Source organism: Macrobrachium nipponense, chromosome 32 (assembly GCF_015104395.2).
Source record: "Macrobrachium nipponense isolate FS-2020 chromosome 32, ASM1510439v2, whole genome shotgun sequence".
Lineage (NCBI taxonomy): Eukaryota > Metazoa > Arthropoda > Malacostraca > Decapoda > Palaemonidae > Macrobrachium > Macrobrachium nipponense.
In genome coordinates, this window is record NC_061094.1 from 20,507,578 (window position 1) to 20,527,333 (window position 19,756).

Below are 19,756 nucleotides of genomic sequence, written 5' to 3' on the forward strand. Positions count from 1 at the left end.
TGTGGGAGTCATTCTTGAGACGGAAAGAGCTATATGTATGGTAACACCAATTTAGTATGTCCATAATGAAGACGAGCGTTATACTCACAGGAATTTAGAGCAGTACAACCACCTTTCATGGATCCTAGCTGGAATATGATAAGTTTCTTTTTTTTTACCATGGACCTAGGAATATAATGATTTTTTAATATCCTCAATGGTATGGGTAACATCAAAATTCATGTACTGGCCTTAAATATATTGCATTTGTTAAAATTTTATTAAGCTCATTTGCAGTTTAGTTTACAGCAAAGACGGTTTTGACACTGGAAGGTGCCTGGAAAAGTTTATCAGTTCATAAAAACAGGTTAGTTTTATGTTCTGTATTTTTTTTATTTTCCATGCAATCAATAGGCAAGATGTTCATAAAATAAGACCTTTATTACAGCACCTAAAAAATTCTTGCTTGCTTTTTATTGACATTCCATAATGTTTAAGTATTTGTTCAGTGTCCCTACCTAGAAGCTAATAACAAAGTACATGACAAGTAGGTTGTTACTTATACAATGACACTGAAAAATCAAACCATTCCTTTGAAATACAGTTGCCGCATCTGTATATCTATTGTTGTTTTTTCTTCTAAACCTAAATAACAGAAATTAGAAGAAAAGACAAGCTTGCACGTGATTTTGCATATTAAAAGATCCTAATAAAGACCAGTTTTCTGTTCATTTTTGTTTGCCATGCAGTTCACATTTACCTTAACAGACCTTTACAACAATACCCAAAAATAAAAACACTACTCGTTTTATTCAACATTTAATTACGTTTAACTATATTTGTTCCGCGTCAAACATAACTGAAAACTAGCAGCAAAATACATTACATATTTAATTCCATTTATAAATTAAACACTGAAGTATCAAGGATTTTTTTTAGATTAACTGCCTTATTTTTTATTTGCTTGCGTTTTTAAGTTAATAGACTTCAGTGATTCGATCTTCATGTAGGCAAAATGTTACTTCTGAGGACAAACTATTCCATTCATCATCCGCAATATTCCCATCCGTTATCTTGACATTTCTACTATAATTTCATCGTCAACCTCACAAATGTTACTTATATACCTTTTTTGGGCTTAGTGTAATTGCATGGATCTGTGTAATAACAGTAAAAAACAAGTTACATACGAAGTCTTAGGCATAGAGATTAAATTATAAATAAATTACTACCTTAGTCAAAACTTTGGACTTTATGAATGTATGAAATCGAGTCATTTTAGCGTTAACGAGCTTTCAACAACCCACCAAGAAGTTTATGCAATATTGATAAGATAAGATGGACGGTGTGGCGAAACAAAATTTGCATCGCTGGCCCTCAGATGTAGCTATACGGAAGACCTCGTTGTTGCTCACAGAGACATGTATTGCTGTCCCCTCTCGTACTTTCCAAGAACGAATTTTGGTTTTGATGAGAATGATCCTGGAGGGTACTGCCGTGGTCTGCTAAGATCTGAAGGCGATAGTTGGCTTCGTGCGAATGAGGAGAGTTCGAGTGCGACGCATAGCTCTCGACGGACGACACGGACGAAGAGGAAGAGCAGCGGCTCATCGCAGAAAAGTAATCTGTGAAGGACAGGCCTCTCTGGTAAATGTCGCCGTCAGAGTTTGGATAAACAACCTGAGGGATCGGTGTCATGGAGGCGCTGTTCGAATATGGAGATCGAAATTTTTCATTCTGTAACGCGTGACTGCTGAAACCCTCGCTTTGCCAGTCTGAAAAAATCAACAATAAAGGAAGGCCGTTGAATGATTGATTTCCTCTTAAGATTTAAGGTCATCATTACAGCACAACCACCAGAAAGTCTTGCCGTTGCTCAAAGGATGTTTGTCTTGTCACTGCTTAAATTTTGATGCAATAAGAAAGTGTTGAAGTCTCCAGAATAAAGCTATAAAAAATGATAATTTAGTGACGATGTTGAGTTATTTTAATTTTGTTTGTTCGCAATATGATGTTCTCGACAGTTCCAGTGGTTTGCATGGTTTCATTTTCTTAAATTCCAAAGTAATTCGTCTACAATTATATTTTACTGAGGAACTTTGAAAATCAGTGTATTTGAAAAGAATAAGTTCATTTATATTTTTTTCTGACTATTTGATACCCCTGAATTTATATAGTATCAGTTATTACCTTCGGTCATGTATTTTCAGCATAACCTAAAATACCTTATGATCAGTCAGTGTATTTGAAAAGAATAAGTTCATTTAAATTTTTTTCTGACTATTTGATACCCCTGAATTTATATAGTATCAGTTATTACCTTCGGTCATGTATTTTCGGCAAAACCTAAAATACCTTATGATACGGCACAGTTAATGGCTAAGGAGACAGGAGGCTGTACAATGCCAAACATTTCAACACCATCCTGAACAATTTACCTAGTTATTTGATACAAAATTGATTGTAATTTTAAATTTTCATTGACATTGCACTCCAAACTGCGAGAGTTAGCAGAAATGACTGATGTGGGTCTTTAAAAAGGAAGATTCCAGAATCTGCCATCATCAGTCAAACTATAACCAACCGGATACCCTCACCAGACTCGACACAAGAGACTAACATCTTTCCCATCGGGTCAACGGTCATCTGCACACCATCTTCGTGGTTGTGCCTCACCTGTATATGCCTTGTCACTTACCATTTCTCCATATTTTACCAGCGAGCAGGAATACAGGAATATTTCAAGAATTCGCTCGCAACAATATATATATATATATATATATATATATATATATATATAATATCTATATATATATACTATATATATATATATATATATGTATAATATGTATATAAATATATATATATATATATATATATATATATAATATACATAATATATAATAGATATTTATATATACATACACACACACACACACACACACACACACACAACACACACATATATATATATATATATATATATATTATATATATATATATATAGTATATATATATATATATATATATATATATATATATATATATATATATATATATATATATATATATATATATATATATATATGTATATATATATATATATATAATATATATATATATATATATATATATATATATAACACTATATACGTATACATATTTTATATGTGTGTGTGTGTGTTCCGTTTATGGGCATATTGAGTTCCTTTCCGCGGTAGCCATTTCTAATAATTGCATCGTTTTTTCCCTCAAGATTCCCACACACAAACTGCCGATGATAATTTTAATTTAGACAGAGCACACCCTTGAAATAGCTTTACTGTTAACCCTTTTGTTTCCCACTGACCGTCTATAAAACAAACATGAAATGACTCAGGCTCATCTTTGATAACCTAAGATAAGATTCTTCAGCATAGTAGGGCATCTACTGTTCATCCTTTGTCAGCCAACGTTGGAAAATTGTTTAACAAATCTATGGAGAAACCCGAGTTACTTAATGTGATAGCAAAAGGCTCAAAATCTTTAAAACAATTTTCTTCAAGTGGTCGTTTCCTGTTCAGCCAAGTAGGTAATTCAAGTGGCTACGCTTCGAGAACTAGTGCGCGCGGCTGGATTTGCAGAGCATCAAAACCCACATTATGTTGGTAAGACCGGTTATTACGGTGCGGTGAACAAAACATCACCGTCGTTGTCATCTTCTTCCTACATTATTATTATTATTATATTATTATTTTGTTCTAAGGGCCCTAAATAATAAATAAAAAAATTTTAAGAGTTTGTGTATAATTTAAAAACACTTTACAAAGCTTTCGAACCCCTCCCTGGGTTCATCCTCGGTCCAAAGTTTTAGACTGAAGTTGAACCCAGGGAAGGGTTCGAATGTTTTGTAGTGTTCTTAAATCATGCACGAACTCTTAACACCGCCCCCCCCCCCTTTTTTTTTTATTGTGGACCCCTTAGAACATTATATATAGTCTCGTTATAGAGTGTTTTTCCCAATTACTATTATCATTATTATTATTTTATCATTTTTTTTTTGGTCTATCACAGTCCTCCAATTCGAATGGGTGGTATTTATAGAGTGGGGTTCAGGGTTGCATCCTGCCTCCTTAGGAGTCCATCACTTTTCTTACTATGTAAGCTGTTTCTAGGAGATTACTTTTCTGCATGAGGCCTTGAGCTACTTCAACCTCTATTTTTTCTAGATTCCTTTTCAGGGATCTTGGGATCGTGCCTAATGTTCCTCTGATTATGGGTACAATTTCCACTGGCATATCCCATATCCTTCTTATTGCTATTTACATGTCTTGATACTTAACCATTTTTTCCCTTTCTTTCTCTTCAACTCTGGTGTCCCATGGTATTGTAACATCAATAAGTGAAACTTTTTTTCTTGATTTTGTCAATCAACGTCAAGTTATTATTATCATTATTGAACGATACTGTGATCTTTGCAAATAGATGCAAGTGTAATGAGATGAGAGTTAGCATACGTAGGGTAACATGACAGACAACCGAGCGGAAATGTTGATGAAATTGCGAACGTGCAAATTGAATTATAAATAATCTTATTTAGTTGTTCGATGATTAAGGACTATGTAGAAAGTTCATTTTGTTGCATGGAATTATGATGAATGAAGCTTGAAATCTCATGTTAATTCTTAAGTTTCTGAAAGATGTCTGTACGTTTGTGACATTTCTCCGAGGTGGGTTAAATTTGTATCCTAGTCAAAGGTGGTTAATGCATCTTTATTTACGGTCAGACGCAACTTGTATGTCAGTGGCAGAAGTTAGTCTTCCTTCCGATAACTCAGTAGATTATAGTTCTTGATGTAAGCCAGTACTGTGCCATCAAGTCTATTTTAATGATAACTTCACAGCAAACAACGTAGACTTTTCCAGCTTAAAGTTACCCAGAAAGTCTCGTTTGAGTGATTAGAGGGGGTGTGTATGTACACACAAAATGTATCTATACATATAGAAATAATACATATTTATATGTACCTATATGTATTTATATACGTATTATGTATATATATATATATATATATATATATATTATATATATATATATATATGTATATGTATAAATTATACGTAAGTGACATTTATAAATAAATAAATATATATATATATATATATATATATATACATATATATATATATATATATATATATATATATATATATATATATATACTATACAATATATATATTTTATATATATATATATTATATATAAATATATATATGTATATATATGTATAAATTATACGTAAATGACATTTATAAATAAATATATATATAAATATATATATATATATATATATATATATATATATATAGTATATATATATATATATATATATATATATATATATATATATATATATAATATATATATATATATATATATATATATATAGAGAGAGAGAGAGAGAGAGAGAGAGAGAGAGAGAGAGAGAAGAGAGTATATTTTATATATACAAATATTTATATGCGATTATAGTACACAGACACCCATACATATATATATATATATATATCATGTATGTATATATATAAAATATTATATAAAAAATTTATATATATTTATATATATATGCATTGGCGTAGCCACGATTTTTGATTACAGATGATCAAGGAGTCAAGACGGTTTTGAATACTACACTAATTTTTTTGACTGTAGCTTTTTATATATATATATATATATATATATATATATATATATATATATATATATATATATATATATATATATATATATATATATATATATATATATATAATATATATATATATACATATATATATATATATATATATATATATATATATATATATATATATATATATATATATATATACTATATATATATATATATATTATGAGTTATCGAATAACCATGATTCACATATAAGCATTAAGCTACAAATGTCCTTTAATATCTAAATTCGCTCTACCTCGGAGTTAATATATTTTCATATACCTACGTTAACTGAAGAGCTTCACTGAATTCTTGGTTTCGTGGTTCGAGCCCATGAGGCGACAAATATCTTGACACCTAAAAAAATCCCCCTTCGAGTTAATAGCCATATATGAAAATATTAATTCCGAGGTAGTGCGAATTAAATATTAAAGGACATTTGTAGATTCTTGCGTATATATATATATATATATATATATATATATATATATATATATATATATATATATATATATATATATATATATATGCTCACCCCTCTCCCCACACATTTGGGGAACCTCCACTATCTGGTCTTTAATTTTCAATTCTTACGTGTCTCCAAGAATAAGAATGAAAAAAAAACGATAATTATCTAGCAAATTCACAACATACTTATTTATTCAAACTAAAAAACTGATGGGTTATGGTACTGAATGAATGCACACAAAATTAAAAAACAAATTTCGCCATTTTTCCTGAGAAAAAACATCGAGAATTTTGAAAAACTGTCTACAATTTTATTGTATTACGACAACTATTTAATGTCAGTCGGCTCCCCTTCTACGCCACTGTATATGAATATATATATATATATATATATATATATATATATATATATATATATATATATATATATATATATATATATATATATATATATATATATATATATATATATATATATATATATATATATATATATATATAAAACAAAGAAAAGTTTTTTGTCCACGCCACTCCAGGAAAGTATTTCCTCTATCGCGATGGATAAGAAGCTATCAGTTGGAAGGCTTTGTTTTCTGTAGCGGCTCGATGATTTCTCAGAAATGCCTCGGAAAAATGAGTGGCGTTTCTAGGAAAACAGATTAACGACTTTCGTAGTTTTCAACAAACGATAAATAATGCGATAAGAAAGGATTCAGTCACTTTGAAAGGACTTTTTTTTTCTCAAATTATAATTACATATCGAAACGAAGCACAGAGGTGGGTGGGGGGAGGGAGGTTCCTTCTGCAGAATTAGCAGTTTTTATTAGCCTGACTGAAAACTTGAAAGCACTTTCACAAATGTAAAGAAATAATTTTGTTTGTATGGTGTTTTTACGTTGCATGGAACCAGTGGTTCAGCAACGGGACCAACGGCTTTACGTGACTTCCGAACCACGTCGAAGAGTGAATTTCCATCTCCAGAAAAAACACATCTCTGACCCCTCACTGGAATGCCCGAGAATCGAACTCGCGGCCACCGAGGTGGCAGGCAAAGACCATGCCAACCACGCCACCGAGGTGCTTAAAGAAAGAAATAATGGTTTGTATGAGTGAGTTGGATAAATGGCGAAAACCGAACAGGAGAGGTACGCTCTCCAGTTTGCGGAGATAACTAACATTTTTCATAAGTAAACTGAATACGCATCATTTACATTTATTTTGACGACTGGATTTTACAACAAAATTATAGTTTTCCGTTTCCTCACTTGGTAAAATCATATTATTTTGAATTTCAGTTTAATCAGTCATTCTATTTGATATTTAATACCAAAACCTTCTGTCCTGTTTTTTGTGCGTGTTAAGTAAAAAGTCGCCAACCGCGATGAGTGTTTGATGTCTGTATTGCGTTCTTCCCTCGCTCCTACTCTAGTCATTCATCATTTGGTCATAATTTTATATCAGTGCACTTCTTTGAATTTGTAACACTGTTACGCTCGAAGGACACTTGAGATTTCACCCTCGGAAACCTTTTATCCTAATCGGTTTTGTCTAAGAAACCAAGAAACCAAAACGGTTTAGTTTCGCACTGTTTATCACACCGTTAATCGCCTTTTGTTACTGCAGCTCTCTTGCGAAAAACTGTGGCCACTCCCCGTGTGGAGTAGGGGAAGAATTCTTGCTCTCCTTCCTAATATAATGTTTGAATTCGTATTTAAACGGAGTGAAGCCTCTACCTGGTGAAAAGTGGCTTTGCAACAGAAGTTATGGTCTGATTTCTTGGTGTCACACAGATTCTAATTTAATGGCACAAGTCAAATCTGTAAAATGGATGTGTATAGATATTTTTATTTTTCTCATTTGAGTATATATGACCAAACAATGTTGAGTCATGACTGTGTGTAGATTTTGATTTCTATAACTTTTATGTTTTATTCCTGATGATGAACCGTAATTCGAACCGTTGCCCAGAAATAAACGAGAAAGATGCGTCATCTCCTTTTCGTCCTCATAATATATATATATTGATATATATATATATATATATATAAAATATATATATATATATATATATATATATATATATATATATTATATCAATAGAGGGATCCAACAGTAATATCCTTGTTTATCTAGATATATGTTTATACAAAGCTTAAAGCTTTCGTCCATCCTCCTGTGGACTTGATCACTAAGCAAATGAGACATGTAATGGTGAAGAATTCCAAATAAACATAAACAAACAGACAAAGAACATTAACAAGGTTAAAAATTCGAACAAGTCATTGGGTCGTTTGCCTTTCCATAATTCGCTGTGATCTACGAGGCGGGAACAAAGCGCCGGTCTTCTTCCTGAATGACATCTTGACGGTCGTTAACCAAAAGGTAGTTTGTAGATTAAGGCTCTTGAACGGGCGAAGGATGGTTATTTTACATTATCAGATTGAAGGAGCTGTACACATTTCTGAAGTTCTTTATTCTGGCCTTTTGCAAATTTCTTCACTCAAAAGTAAATTATTCTGTATGCCAGTATTCCCCTCCCCTCAAAAGTGTCATTCAAAGTGATGAGAGCTCCTTCCACAATTCTCTAGTGGTCCTATCCGCACTCTTATAAATAACTTTTCCTCCCTTGAAGTCGATGACATGATCGGATCCCAAGTATGCTTGGCAATGGCGCTGTAAACGTTGCCCAAACGGCAAGCTGCAAACATGTTCACGTTTCCTCTGGTCAGAGAACGACCGCTTTACCAATATAGCATTTGTCACAATTTTTACATCCTATAGCATAGACTCCAACATCGGTGTTTGGTTTTTCTGTTTCAACTGTTTTTGATAATTTTTTCTTTTTAAGAGTATTAGGGTATTTGAAAAAACTACGCTATACCTCCCAGTCTTTCTTTCTGAAGATTAGTTATTGAAACTTTTTTCAGGTCATGATTATAAGGAAGGGGTGGGAAGGCATTTAAAATTAGCAGTCGAACAGCGTTCCCTTGGATTATAAAACATACTTCTGGCTCTAGAAAGACATCTGTCGATAAAAAACTTGGGGTAACATAACTTTTTGAAACTCGTAGTCAAGAATTGAATTTCCTGGTCAATGAAACTAGGGTCACAAACTCGAAAAGCTCTAAAAAACAAATTCGTCAGAACGTTGCGTTTGATTTTCTCGTCATGATATGAATAAAAATGTATGTACGTATTTGTGTGAGTACTTTTCCTGAAAACAGAGAATTTAAAAGACTTATTTTCGTCATCCCTGTGGACAACCAAGTCTAAAAATGGCAGACGCTTGTCGACTTCCCTTTCCACTGTAAACGTGATGGATGGAAGAAAACTATTCAGTTGTAAAAGAAGCTGATCAAAACTTTCGGTATCGTCCTTAAAAACAATAAAAATATCGTCAACATATCTTACCCATATAAAAGGTTTCAAATCATCTGGAAGTTTGTCCACAAAAAGTATTTCAAAAAATTCCATACAAAGATTAGCTAAAACAGGCGACAACGAGGATCCCATAGCAACCCCTGCTTTTTGTTGATAGAAATCTCCTTCAAACTCAAATATGGTGGATTCTACACACGTCTTTATAAGCTCACAAAACTTATTAATATGAATAGGTGGCGTGAATTTTCCTTCTTCGGCAATTTTGACCAAATTAGCTAGAACAAAATCAAGAGGCACATTAGTGAATAAGGAGACGATGTCCAGACTATACATAATTCCATCCAAATTTTTACCCATAATTCTATCCATGAAATCAAGATTATGTTTAAGATGGGAGCTAGATATATTACCCACTAAGTCACCCAAAACCTCCGCCAACCAAGAGGTCAAATCAGCCTGAGGAGTATTGCAGTTTGCTACAATGGGCCTCAAAGGGATGCCCTCCTTGTGGATTTTTGGAAGACCATAAAAATAACTAAACGAGGGTAGTTTTCTTGTCAATTTACTGAGAATAACCTCTTTCATTTCTCTGGTGATGTTACCTTTTTATAATGTCCTTAATTTTCTTGTTAAACGTGGACTGAATGTCAGAAATGGACGGAGCTACAGAAATCTTGGTGTAAGTATTAGCGTCGCTGAGCAATCTAAAACTGCCTTAATAAGGTAATCTGTCCTACTCATAACCACCACACATCCCCCCTTGTCGGCCTTAGATATTTTAATGTCAGATTTGTTTTTTGAAGCCTGTGAAGAGCTTCTAAAAAACGTTTAGGAAGATGTACTGTTTTTTCCTCAAACGAACTGAGTAAAATCCCTTTGACGAAATCCATGTTAAAGTCTGAATTTTTAAAATTGAACAAATTGATATTTCCAATTCCTTTTATAAAATCCATATCTTCCATCCCAAAGAAAATTAAGACCCAGGCTCAAAAGAATTTTGCAGTCCTCATCTAGGTTAACTTCAGTTAAAACTTTTATATTGTCTGAGTTATAACATTTATTCCAAGGTGACATTTTACACAAGTTCAGTAATTTCCCATTAAGTGATCTTTGGTGTAGCATAGATTTTCGAAAAGCTACTTCACCTGCGCAAGTAAGGATCCAGTTGAAATCGATATTGGGGTTAATATCCAAAAACCTATCGCGTAGTAAATTCCTCTGGTGACGGAGCTCCAAGAATAATTCTTCTTTTCTAAAAACAGAAGCTCTTCACAGGCTAAAAAACAAATCTGACATTAAAATATCTAAGGCCGACAAGGGGGGATGTGTGGTGGTTATGAGTAGGACAGATTACCTTATTAAGGCAGTTAGATTGCTCAGTCGACGCTAATACTTACACCAAGATTCTGTAGCTCCGTCCATTTCTGACATTCAGTCCACGTTTAACAAGAAAATTAAGGACATTATAAAAGGTAACATCACCAGAGAAATGAAAGAGGTTATTCTCAGTAAATTGACAAGAAAACTACCCTCGTTTAGTTATTTTTATGGTCTTCCAAAAATCCACAAGGAGGGCATCCCTTTGAGGCCCATTGTAGCAAACTGCAATACTCCTCAGGCTGATTTGACCTCTTGGTTGGCGGAGGTTTTGGGTGACTTAGTGGGTAATATATCTAGCTCCCATCTTAAACATAATCTTGATTTCATGGATAGAATTATGGTAAAATTTGGATGGAATTATGTATAGTCTGGACATCGTCTCCTTATTCACTAACGTGCCTCTTGATTTTTGTTCTTGCTAATTTGGTCAAAATTGCCGAAGAAGGAAAATTCACGCCACCTATTCATATTAATAAGTTTTGTGAGCTTATAAAAGACGTGTAGAATCCACCATATTTGAGTTGAAGGAGATTTCTATCAACAAAAAGCAGGGTTTGCTATGGGATCCTCGTTGTCGCCTGTTTTAGCTAATCTTTGTATGGAATTTTTTGAAATACTTTTTGTGGACAAACTTCCAGATGATTTGAAACCTTTTATATGGGTAAGATATGTTGACGATATTTTTATTGTTTTTAAGGACGATACCGAAAGTTTTGATCAGCTTCTTTTACAACTGAATAGTTTTCTTCCATCCATCACGTTTACAGTGGAAAGGGAAGTCGACAAGCGTCTGCCATTTTTAGACTTGGTTGTCCACAGGGATGACGAAAATAAGTCTTTTAAAATTCTCTGTTTTCAGGAAAAGTACTCACACAAAATACGTACATACATTTTTATTCATATCCATGACGAGAAAAATCAAACGCAACGTTCTGACGAATTTGTTTTTTAGAGCTTTTCGAGTTTTGTGACCCTAGTTTCATTGACCAGGAAATTCAATTCTTGACTACGAGTTTCAAAAAGTTATGTTACCCCAAGTTTTTTTTTATCGACAGATGTCTTTCTAGAGCCAGAAGTAGTTTTATAATCCAAGGGAACGCTGTTCGACTGCTAATTTTTAAATGCCTTCCCCTTCCTTATAATCATGACCTGAAAAAAGTTTCCAATAATCTTAGAAAAGAAAGACATGGGTATAGCGTAGTTTTTCAATACCCTAATACTCTTAAAAAGAAAATTATCAAAAACAGTTGCAGAAAACCAAACACCGATGTTGGAGTCTATGCTATAGGATGTAAAAATTGTGACAAATGCTATATTGGTGAAAGCGGTCGTTCTCTGGACAAGAGGAAACGTGAACATGTTGCAGCTTGCCGTTTGGGCAACGTTTACAGCGCCATTGCCAAGCATACTTGGGATTCCGATCATGTCATCGACTTCAAGGGAGGAAAGTTATTTATAAGAGTGCGGATAGGACCCACTAGGAGAATGTGGAAGGAGCTCTCATCACTTTGAATGACACTTTTGAGGGGAATACTGGCATACAGAACAATTTACTTTTGAGTGAAGAAATTTGCAAAAGGGCCAGAATAAAGAACTTCAGAAATGTGTACAGCCTCCTTCAATCTTGATAATGTAAATAACCATCCTTCGCCCGTTCAAGAGCCTAATCTACAAACTACCTTTTTGGTTAACGACCGTCAAGATGTCATTCAGGAAGAAGACCGGCGCTTTGTCCCGCCTCGTAGATCACAGCGAATTATGGAAAGGCAAACGACCCAATGACTGTTCGAATTTTTTAACCCTGTTAATGTTCTTTGTCTGTTTGTTTATGTTTATTTGGAATTCTTCACCATTACATGTCTCATTTGCTTAGTGATCAAGTTCACAGCGGAGGATGGACGAAAGCTTTAAGCTTTGTATATACATATTATATCTAGATAAACAAGGATATTACTGTGGATCCCTCTTTATTGATTTCTTAGAAGCACGATACAGTGTTTTTATATTGCATATATATATATATACACACACACACATATATATAGAGAATAGATCATGAGTATATATAAGAACATATAAATATCAGAGGGATTATATACGAGATATTTAGTAATATATACATATATATTACATATAGCATATATATAAGAATATAGATATATGATGTGGGATATATATATTATATACATAGACTACATATATAGAGATAGATAGAGGAAATTATATATATATATATATATAGATGTTATAATATATATATATAGTATAAAGTATAACTATATATATATAGAATTAATATTATTATATATATAGAGATATACACATATAGATGATATAGAGATATAGATAGTATAATATAAGAGTTAGACGACATATAATGACGATATATATATACATGGTATATAAATGATATGACATATATAATATTAGATATATATATATATGATATAAGGTAGAGTAATATATAGTATCAGATATAGCTATATAGATATGATATAGACAATATATAATATAGATATATATTGATATATATAGAATATAGATATTGAGAGAGATGTATATAAAGAGATATTTAATAGACATAAATATTATAGATTATATGAGAGATGTATATAAGAAGTATATAATATATATATAATATAATATATATATAGAATAATATGATATAGATATATAATATAATATATATATATAATATATATATATATAGTCATAAATATCTTATATAATTATATAATATATATATATATATTATAATATATAGCATAAGATATATATTATATATATATATAATATACATATATATCTAGATATTATATATATATATATATTTATAATATAGTATATAAATATATATATAATAAGATATATAATATATATATATATTTATATATGTAATAACTATATAATAGAATATAGATAGAGATATATAGATGATCTATTTATATATATATATATATATATAGATAATAAGATGATATATAATAATATTATATGTAATATATTTATAATATAGATATATATATATCTAATATATATATATATATTATATAATATTATAGCTATCTATATATATATATAGTAATATATATATAGTTGATATATATATATTATATATATATATGATCTATATATATATATGTATATATAGATGAATTAGATATATTATAAATAGATATATATAATATATAGTATATTATAAATCTATATAGAATAGATATATAGATATATCTTTATATAATAGATATATATATATCAATATTAATTAGATATATATTATAGATATAGATAATTAATAGATTAGTATAATTAGATAGATATTATAATATATATAATATATATCTTTATATTATATATAATAATATATTATTATAGTAAATATCGATGTTCTATATATATTAAACTATATATATATAAGATATATATATATAACATAAATATATATATGTATTATATATATATAATATATATATATAATATAGATATATATATATATTATATATATTAGATACATATCTATTATATATATATAATATGTACATATATTGTATATATATATATATAATATATATATAATATATATATGTTATATATATATATATATATATATAGATAATATTTATATATATATATATCTATATATATTTATATATTTTTTTTTAAGCTCTAACCCAGAGCGAGCAGAAGATGGGAAGTTTCATCGGCAGCTTATTCTATTACTTTAAAATCATTGTAGGATACACTAGATTTACGCAGTTCAGTAGATTCCCTCAGGTTCCAACATGAGAGGACATACTGAACAGTGTAACTCAATCATAAAACAATCGGTTCTATCAATGAAAAATCTTCTGCCCTTTCGTTTATAGCTTCTTTGAGCGCTGTTCTTGGTCACTTAGTATCCATATTTTGAGGCGTCAGGTGTGATCTAATTGCGTGTTTCTATTTTTAGTATATATATTTAATCTATTGTTTTCTTTGCCGAGTCATTTGTGCTGAATTTGATCACTATAGCTTTTGTACTGTAGCCTGATGATGATGATGATGATGAACTTGGAAACGTTGGAATCTTGAAAGATGCATCACTCCTTTTCGTCATATATATATATATATATATATATATATATATACTATATATATATATATATATTATATATATATATATATGTGTGTGTGTGTGTGTGTGTGTGTGTGTGTGTGTGTGTGTGTGTGTTACATAAATACATATATACACATTTATTTATATGCATATATAAATTCTGTACATACATGCATACATACCTATACATATATTCTAATTATAGAATAATAATGACTAGGCCAAAGGTTTACTGTCAGAACTGGAGGGGAGTCTTACTTACCAGTGAATCTGAAATAGCGGAATTCGTCCTGCGAGGCGGCCACCCTCTGCACCGAGGGGGACTTGTTGAGTGCCATGCGAAGACTCTGCTTTAATTCGACGGAAGACAAATTGGCTGGTTTCCCTGGGAAAGAGAGCCGATTCGTGATAATTAATTGAACCAATGAAATTCATACGACTTACTCTTAACTAATGACATGAGCATCCTTATCATTCGTTTTTGTTTATGTTGTTGTTGTATGTTTACATTTCTTCATGAATGGAACAGACGACAAAAGACGACGAGCTGGAAAGCCCCATACCTCTTGCAAGTGCCCAGTATCTGAAAAGCGCTGCGTCATCATGCGTAAATGCCCCGGAACTCTGATGGGTCCACAGTATCCTGAAGACACCTTCGTTGCGGTTGACCCACTGTATGACGTGACCTGCCGGGGCGTGGTCGAGGTTCTGCCGCAGAAACTCTTCTAAGCGTAGCTTTCTTCTCGTCTTCACACAGAGGTCCATTGGAATGTCGTACTGTCCTGGAGACATGACTTCCTGCCAAGTACCAAATAGAAGTCTGTTATACAATCATCTTTATCAAGTTAAAAAGTTAAATGGAAAAAATCATATTGTAGTACTAAAAATCTATCAAAAGGAAAGCCTACTTTCCTTCAATATCACCTGGTTTGTCTATCACGGTAGAACAGTCCCCATCCCCCTCCAGTAAACAAAAACAAAAAATAATGATAAAACAGAAAGTCAGTGAAGAAAACCTCTTACGTAGGAAATGCAAAAACAACCCGTAAATAGAACCTCTAATTTGTGGGGATAGGTTTAGTATACAACTTATTAAAAGAAAGTGTAAGTGCAGCAGATGAGGCGTCGTTGTAGCTATCAAGTCTATACACACACATTAAGTAAATATAATATATATATATATATATATATATATATATGATAATTTATATATATATATAATATTATTATTGGATAATTAAATGCGAAATTTCAAATAAAGTATTATTTCCGATACCATAGCATTTCAAGTTTGTGAAATTTTTTTTTATTTTATTTATTGGTAATGTTTACACAACAACTGGGCAGTATAGTACTGCATGCATATATATATATATATATATATATATATATATATATATATATATATATATATATATATATATAAATAAATATATATACGTATATATATATAAATTCCAAAACTTATAAAATACTATTAATATGACAAAGCCCTTTAGCAAGTGCCAATACTTCAGCCTTGATCTCTGGTGATTAGGATTGAGGTATTGTCATTGGGAATATATGGTTTTGTCTTATTAATTGTGGTTGTATGGGACATTTTAAATAGCATATATACATTACAGTGTAGATGGCATTAACACACATCTATATAATATATATATATATTATATATATATATATATTTGTGTGAATACCATCTATACAATAATGTGGTTTATGCCAATTGAGCCCCATAAAAAACTATTAATGCAACAAAGCCATACAGTAGTAATCTCTGGTGATCAGGATTGAATTGTAGCCATCGGAAATATATGGTTCTGTCTTATTGTGTTTTTTCTGGGACTTATTGGCATAAAGCCCCCATCCACATGGAACAAGCCTACAGGAGTCATTGACTTGAAATGCAAGCTTCCAAAGAATAAGGCGTTGATTAGGATGACGTAAGAGGATGTGAAGGGAAATACAGAAAGAAGATATCTCGCGTATTAAAAAAGAAAAAAATAGATTAGTAAAGATAAAAATGTATCAAGATGCAAAAGGAGAATAGCATTAGGGTAGAAATTCATTGCATCTTCGCTTGAACTTCTTAAGTTCTAATTGCACGACATCCTCTGGGAGGTTGTTCCACAGTCTGAAACTGTGCGGGGAATAAAGGACCTCTGGAACTGGGAAGGTCGACAGAGTCACATTTACTGACTATTGGTGCTGCTGTTCAGCGAATCTCGTTGCTCTCTCTCGGCAGATTAAGGGAATCAGGGATCAATTGTGATGTGAAAGATCTCTGTAGAAATGCAACTTATGAAAAAGTGACAAACAAGAGACCATCCGTCGATGTTCCAAGTCATTACTGCTACTATCAGGAAATGGAAACCTACCAACACAAGGAACTCTACAAGAGATAAATATCTGGCAGAAGCCGACATCCACACCGGAGAACAGTGTCCTAGTAAAGGGAATACAAATAACCTAAAACATATTGCATTGATTTTATCAGTTATAAATATATGAGGTCTTACAACTATACTAACTTTCGTGCGGCATTTGCTGATACTTTCATTAGATGTTTCTCAAATTTTAGATGTGAGTCAAAAGTTACACCTAGAATATTCGAAGCTTCAGATTCATCCTCTAAGTTCCATCAACCTTAAAGGGAAGTTGCGGTGGGAAATCTGTAGATCTGCCCATCAATAGTTTTCGTTATACTGGGGTTCAACCTCATACCCCATCGACTACACCATATCTCTCTCTCTCTCTCTCTCTCTCTCTCTCTCTCTCTCTCTATACTATGTATGTATGTATATATAAATATTATTATAATACGCATTTGTTTGCAAATATTACTGATAAATATAAATAATTGTTTCACCAAATCTTGAAATGCTACGATATCAGAAATATGGCTCGAAATTAAATTTGATTCTGTTATGACAACAATTCTTAACATGTTTTTTTTACAAGTCTTCCTATTTGATCGTTACAGCTTTGTTATGATCGCAATGCCCTTCACTATAGCTTCACTTCAGACACCACTGCAGGATTTTGCTAACTTTCTTGACATCTCGAAAATGATCTCAATGTTCTCTTTCATGAAAACTCCCTTCTTCTCTTTTTTGATTGGGTGCAGAGGGAACGCTTTTAAGAGTGTTCTTGAATGTTCTGAACGCCGAAGATCAGGGAGTGAAAAATATACTGCTATGATTAAATAAACAGCAATTCCAAATCTTTAGTTCTGAGAACGTTCTTTCCTAAGTTCCCGATATGCAAAAGAAGTGGAAACTTTTGAGAAATTTGTTATTACTTTAGAATACAGAGGGTCGTAAGCTCTGTTGTGATTTGACTTAATCCTTATTATCTTTTGTTGTGATCTCAGGCCACGCTTTCATTATCTTTTCTGACGATTGTGATTATGCGGATTTACGTGTATTACAAAGTCTGGGGAAAACACGATGTTTATAATTGAACACTGGTTCATTAACTATTTTGGGAATGTTAAATCTCCATTATTTTCTGAGGAAATATTTGCATAGTGATCCTGTAAGTTGTTTGCCACAGAAATAAGAGGGCAAGGATGTATCTTTCTCTGAAAGGGGCAGTTCAACACTTTTTAACACCACCGATTATAGATTAAAATGAAAAAGATTCACTATGGGCGGTTGGTGTAACCTATATAGATTCTCTGCATCTTATAATATGTTGTCCCGAATAAAAGGAATGCGACGAACAGAACAGGGAAAAGACTGGGGTTCACTAAGGAATACTCGGGAGGAACAACTCACAATACTGTAAGAGACGCCGCTCGGTTTCTTTATGAAGAAAGTCTTCTCGTGTGACCCCAGGAGGGTATAAGGGGTTAGCTGATGCTCTGGCGAGTTTAGCGATTAGAAAGAAAATGTTTCATTCACGCGTTTGCTCTTTATACCCAAGTTTGGTGGCCTCCGGAGACCCTCCCCTGGTAGGTACCTCTTATCATGAATGCAGCAGAATTGCTGATTACGGATGACTCGGTGGCTTATTTTGTTATAGCCACTGACTACGCACATGAACAGCACTCAAGTGACTCGGCTGTCGTCACTACTCAAGATCATTTTCAGAGCTGGGCGCTTCTTTTCTCGTGACTTTCTCGTGGGAGACACGCCCACTGGGCTTCGTGCCTTATTCGAAGTCTGTGTTGACTTCATATTCATCTTTAGGACCCTGTTTGTTGCCATATTAAGGCGTCAGGGCCTAATGACGTGTTCGGCAACTTTTTCTTTATTTTTCTTTGTTATCCGTCGTACCTAAAATCTGACATGGAACTTTCTCGATATCCAACCATGCAATTTTAGAATTACTGATGGCATTTATTCACAGTATACGCGTCGATTGTTTTAATAAAGAATAATGCAGTTATTTAGTGAAGTGTTTCTGGCATCAGTGACCAACAATTTTGACACTAAATCGTTGTTGAATTCATTTTTCCTTAGTTCAGCTAATCAGTCATTCTCCTTATCATTCCTAATAACATCTTGTTAAAAATAGATCTTTTTAAAATGAACAGTATTTTCCTTTGTGCTTTTAACTGCAAGTTGTCCTGAACTGAATGAAGCTCGTGTGATAGAAAACTGTCGAGACTTAATTCAAATGTGAGTTTTCCATTTCACTTCATTTGAGAAACTAGTCTATGCTGATTGTTCCATTGGTTGTTATTTTATTACACTGACCCTGTCCAGTCAACTGCCAGAGAACCAGCCATTCTCTG

At 32.2% G+C, this 19,756-nt stretch overlaps 1 protein-coding gene across 1 annotated transcript; it reads right to left on the reverse strand.

The window, feature by feature from the left end:
- Nucleotides 1-245: 245 nt before the first annotated feature.
- LOC135207259 (uncharacterized) lies at nt 246-18,950 on the reverse strand. Its single transcript, XM_064238914.1, has 4 exons — nt 18,795-18,950; nt 15,579-15,813; nt 15,278-15,400; nt 246-1,754 (listed from the first exon to the last, which is right to left on the reverse strand). The coding sequence occupies exons 2-4, from the start codon at nt 15,805-15,807 to the stop codon at nt 1,357-1,359; spliced, it is 750 nt and encodes a 249-aa protein (XP_064094984.1). The 5' UTR covers nt 15,808-15,813; nt 18,795-18,950; the 3' UTR covers nt 246-1,356.
- Nucleotides 18,951-19,756: the final 806 nt, after the last annotated feature.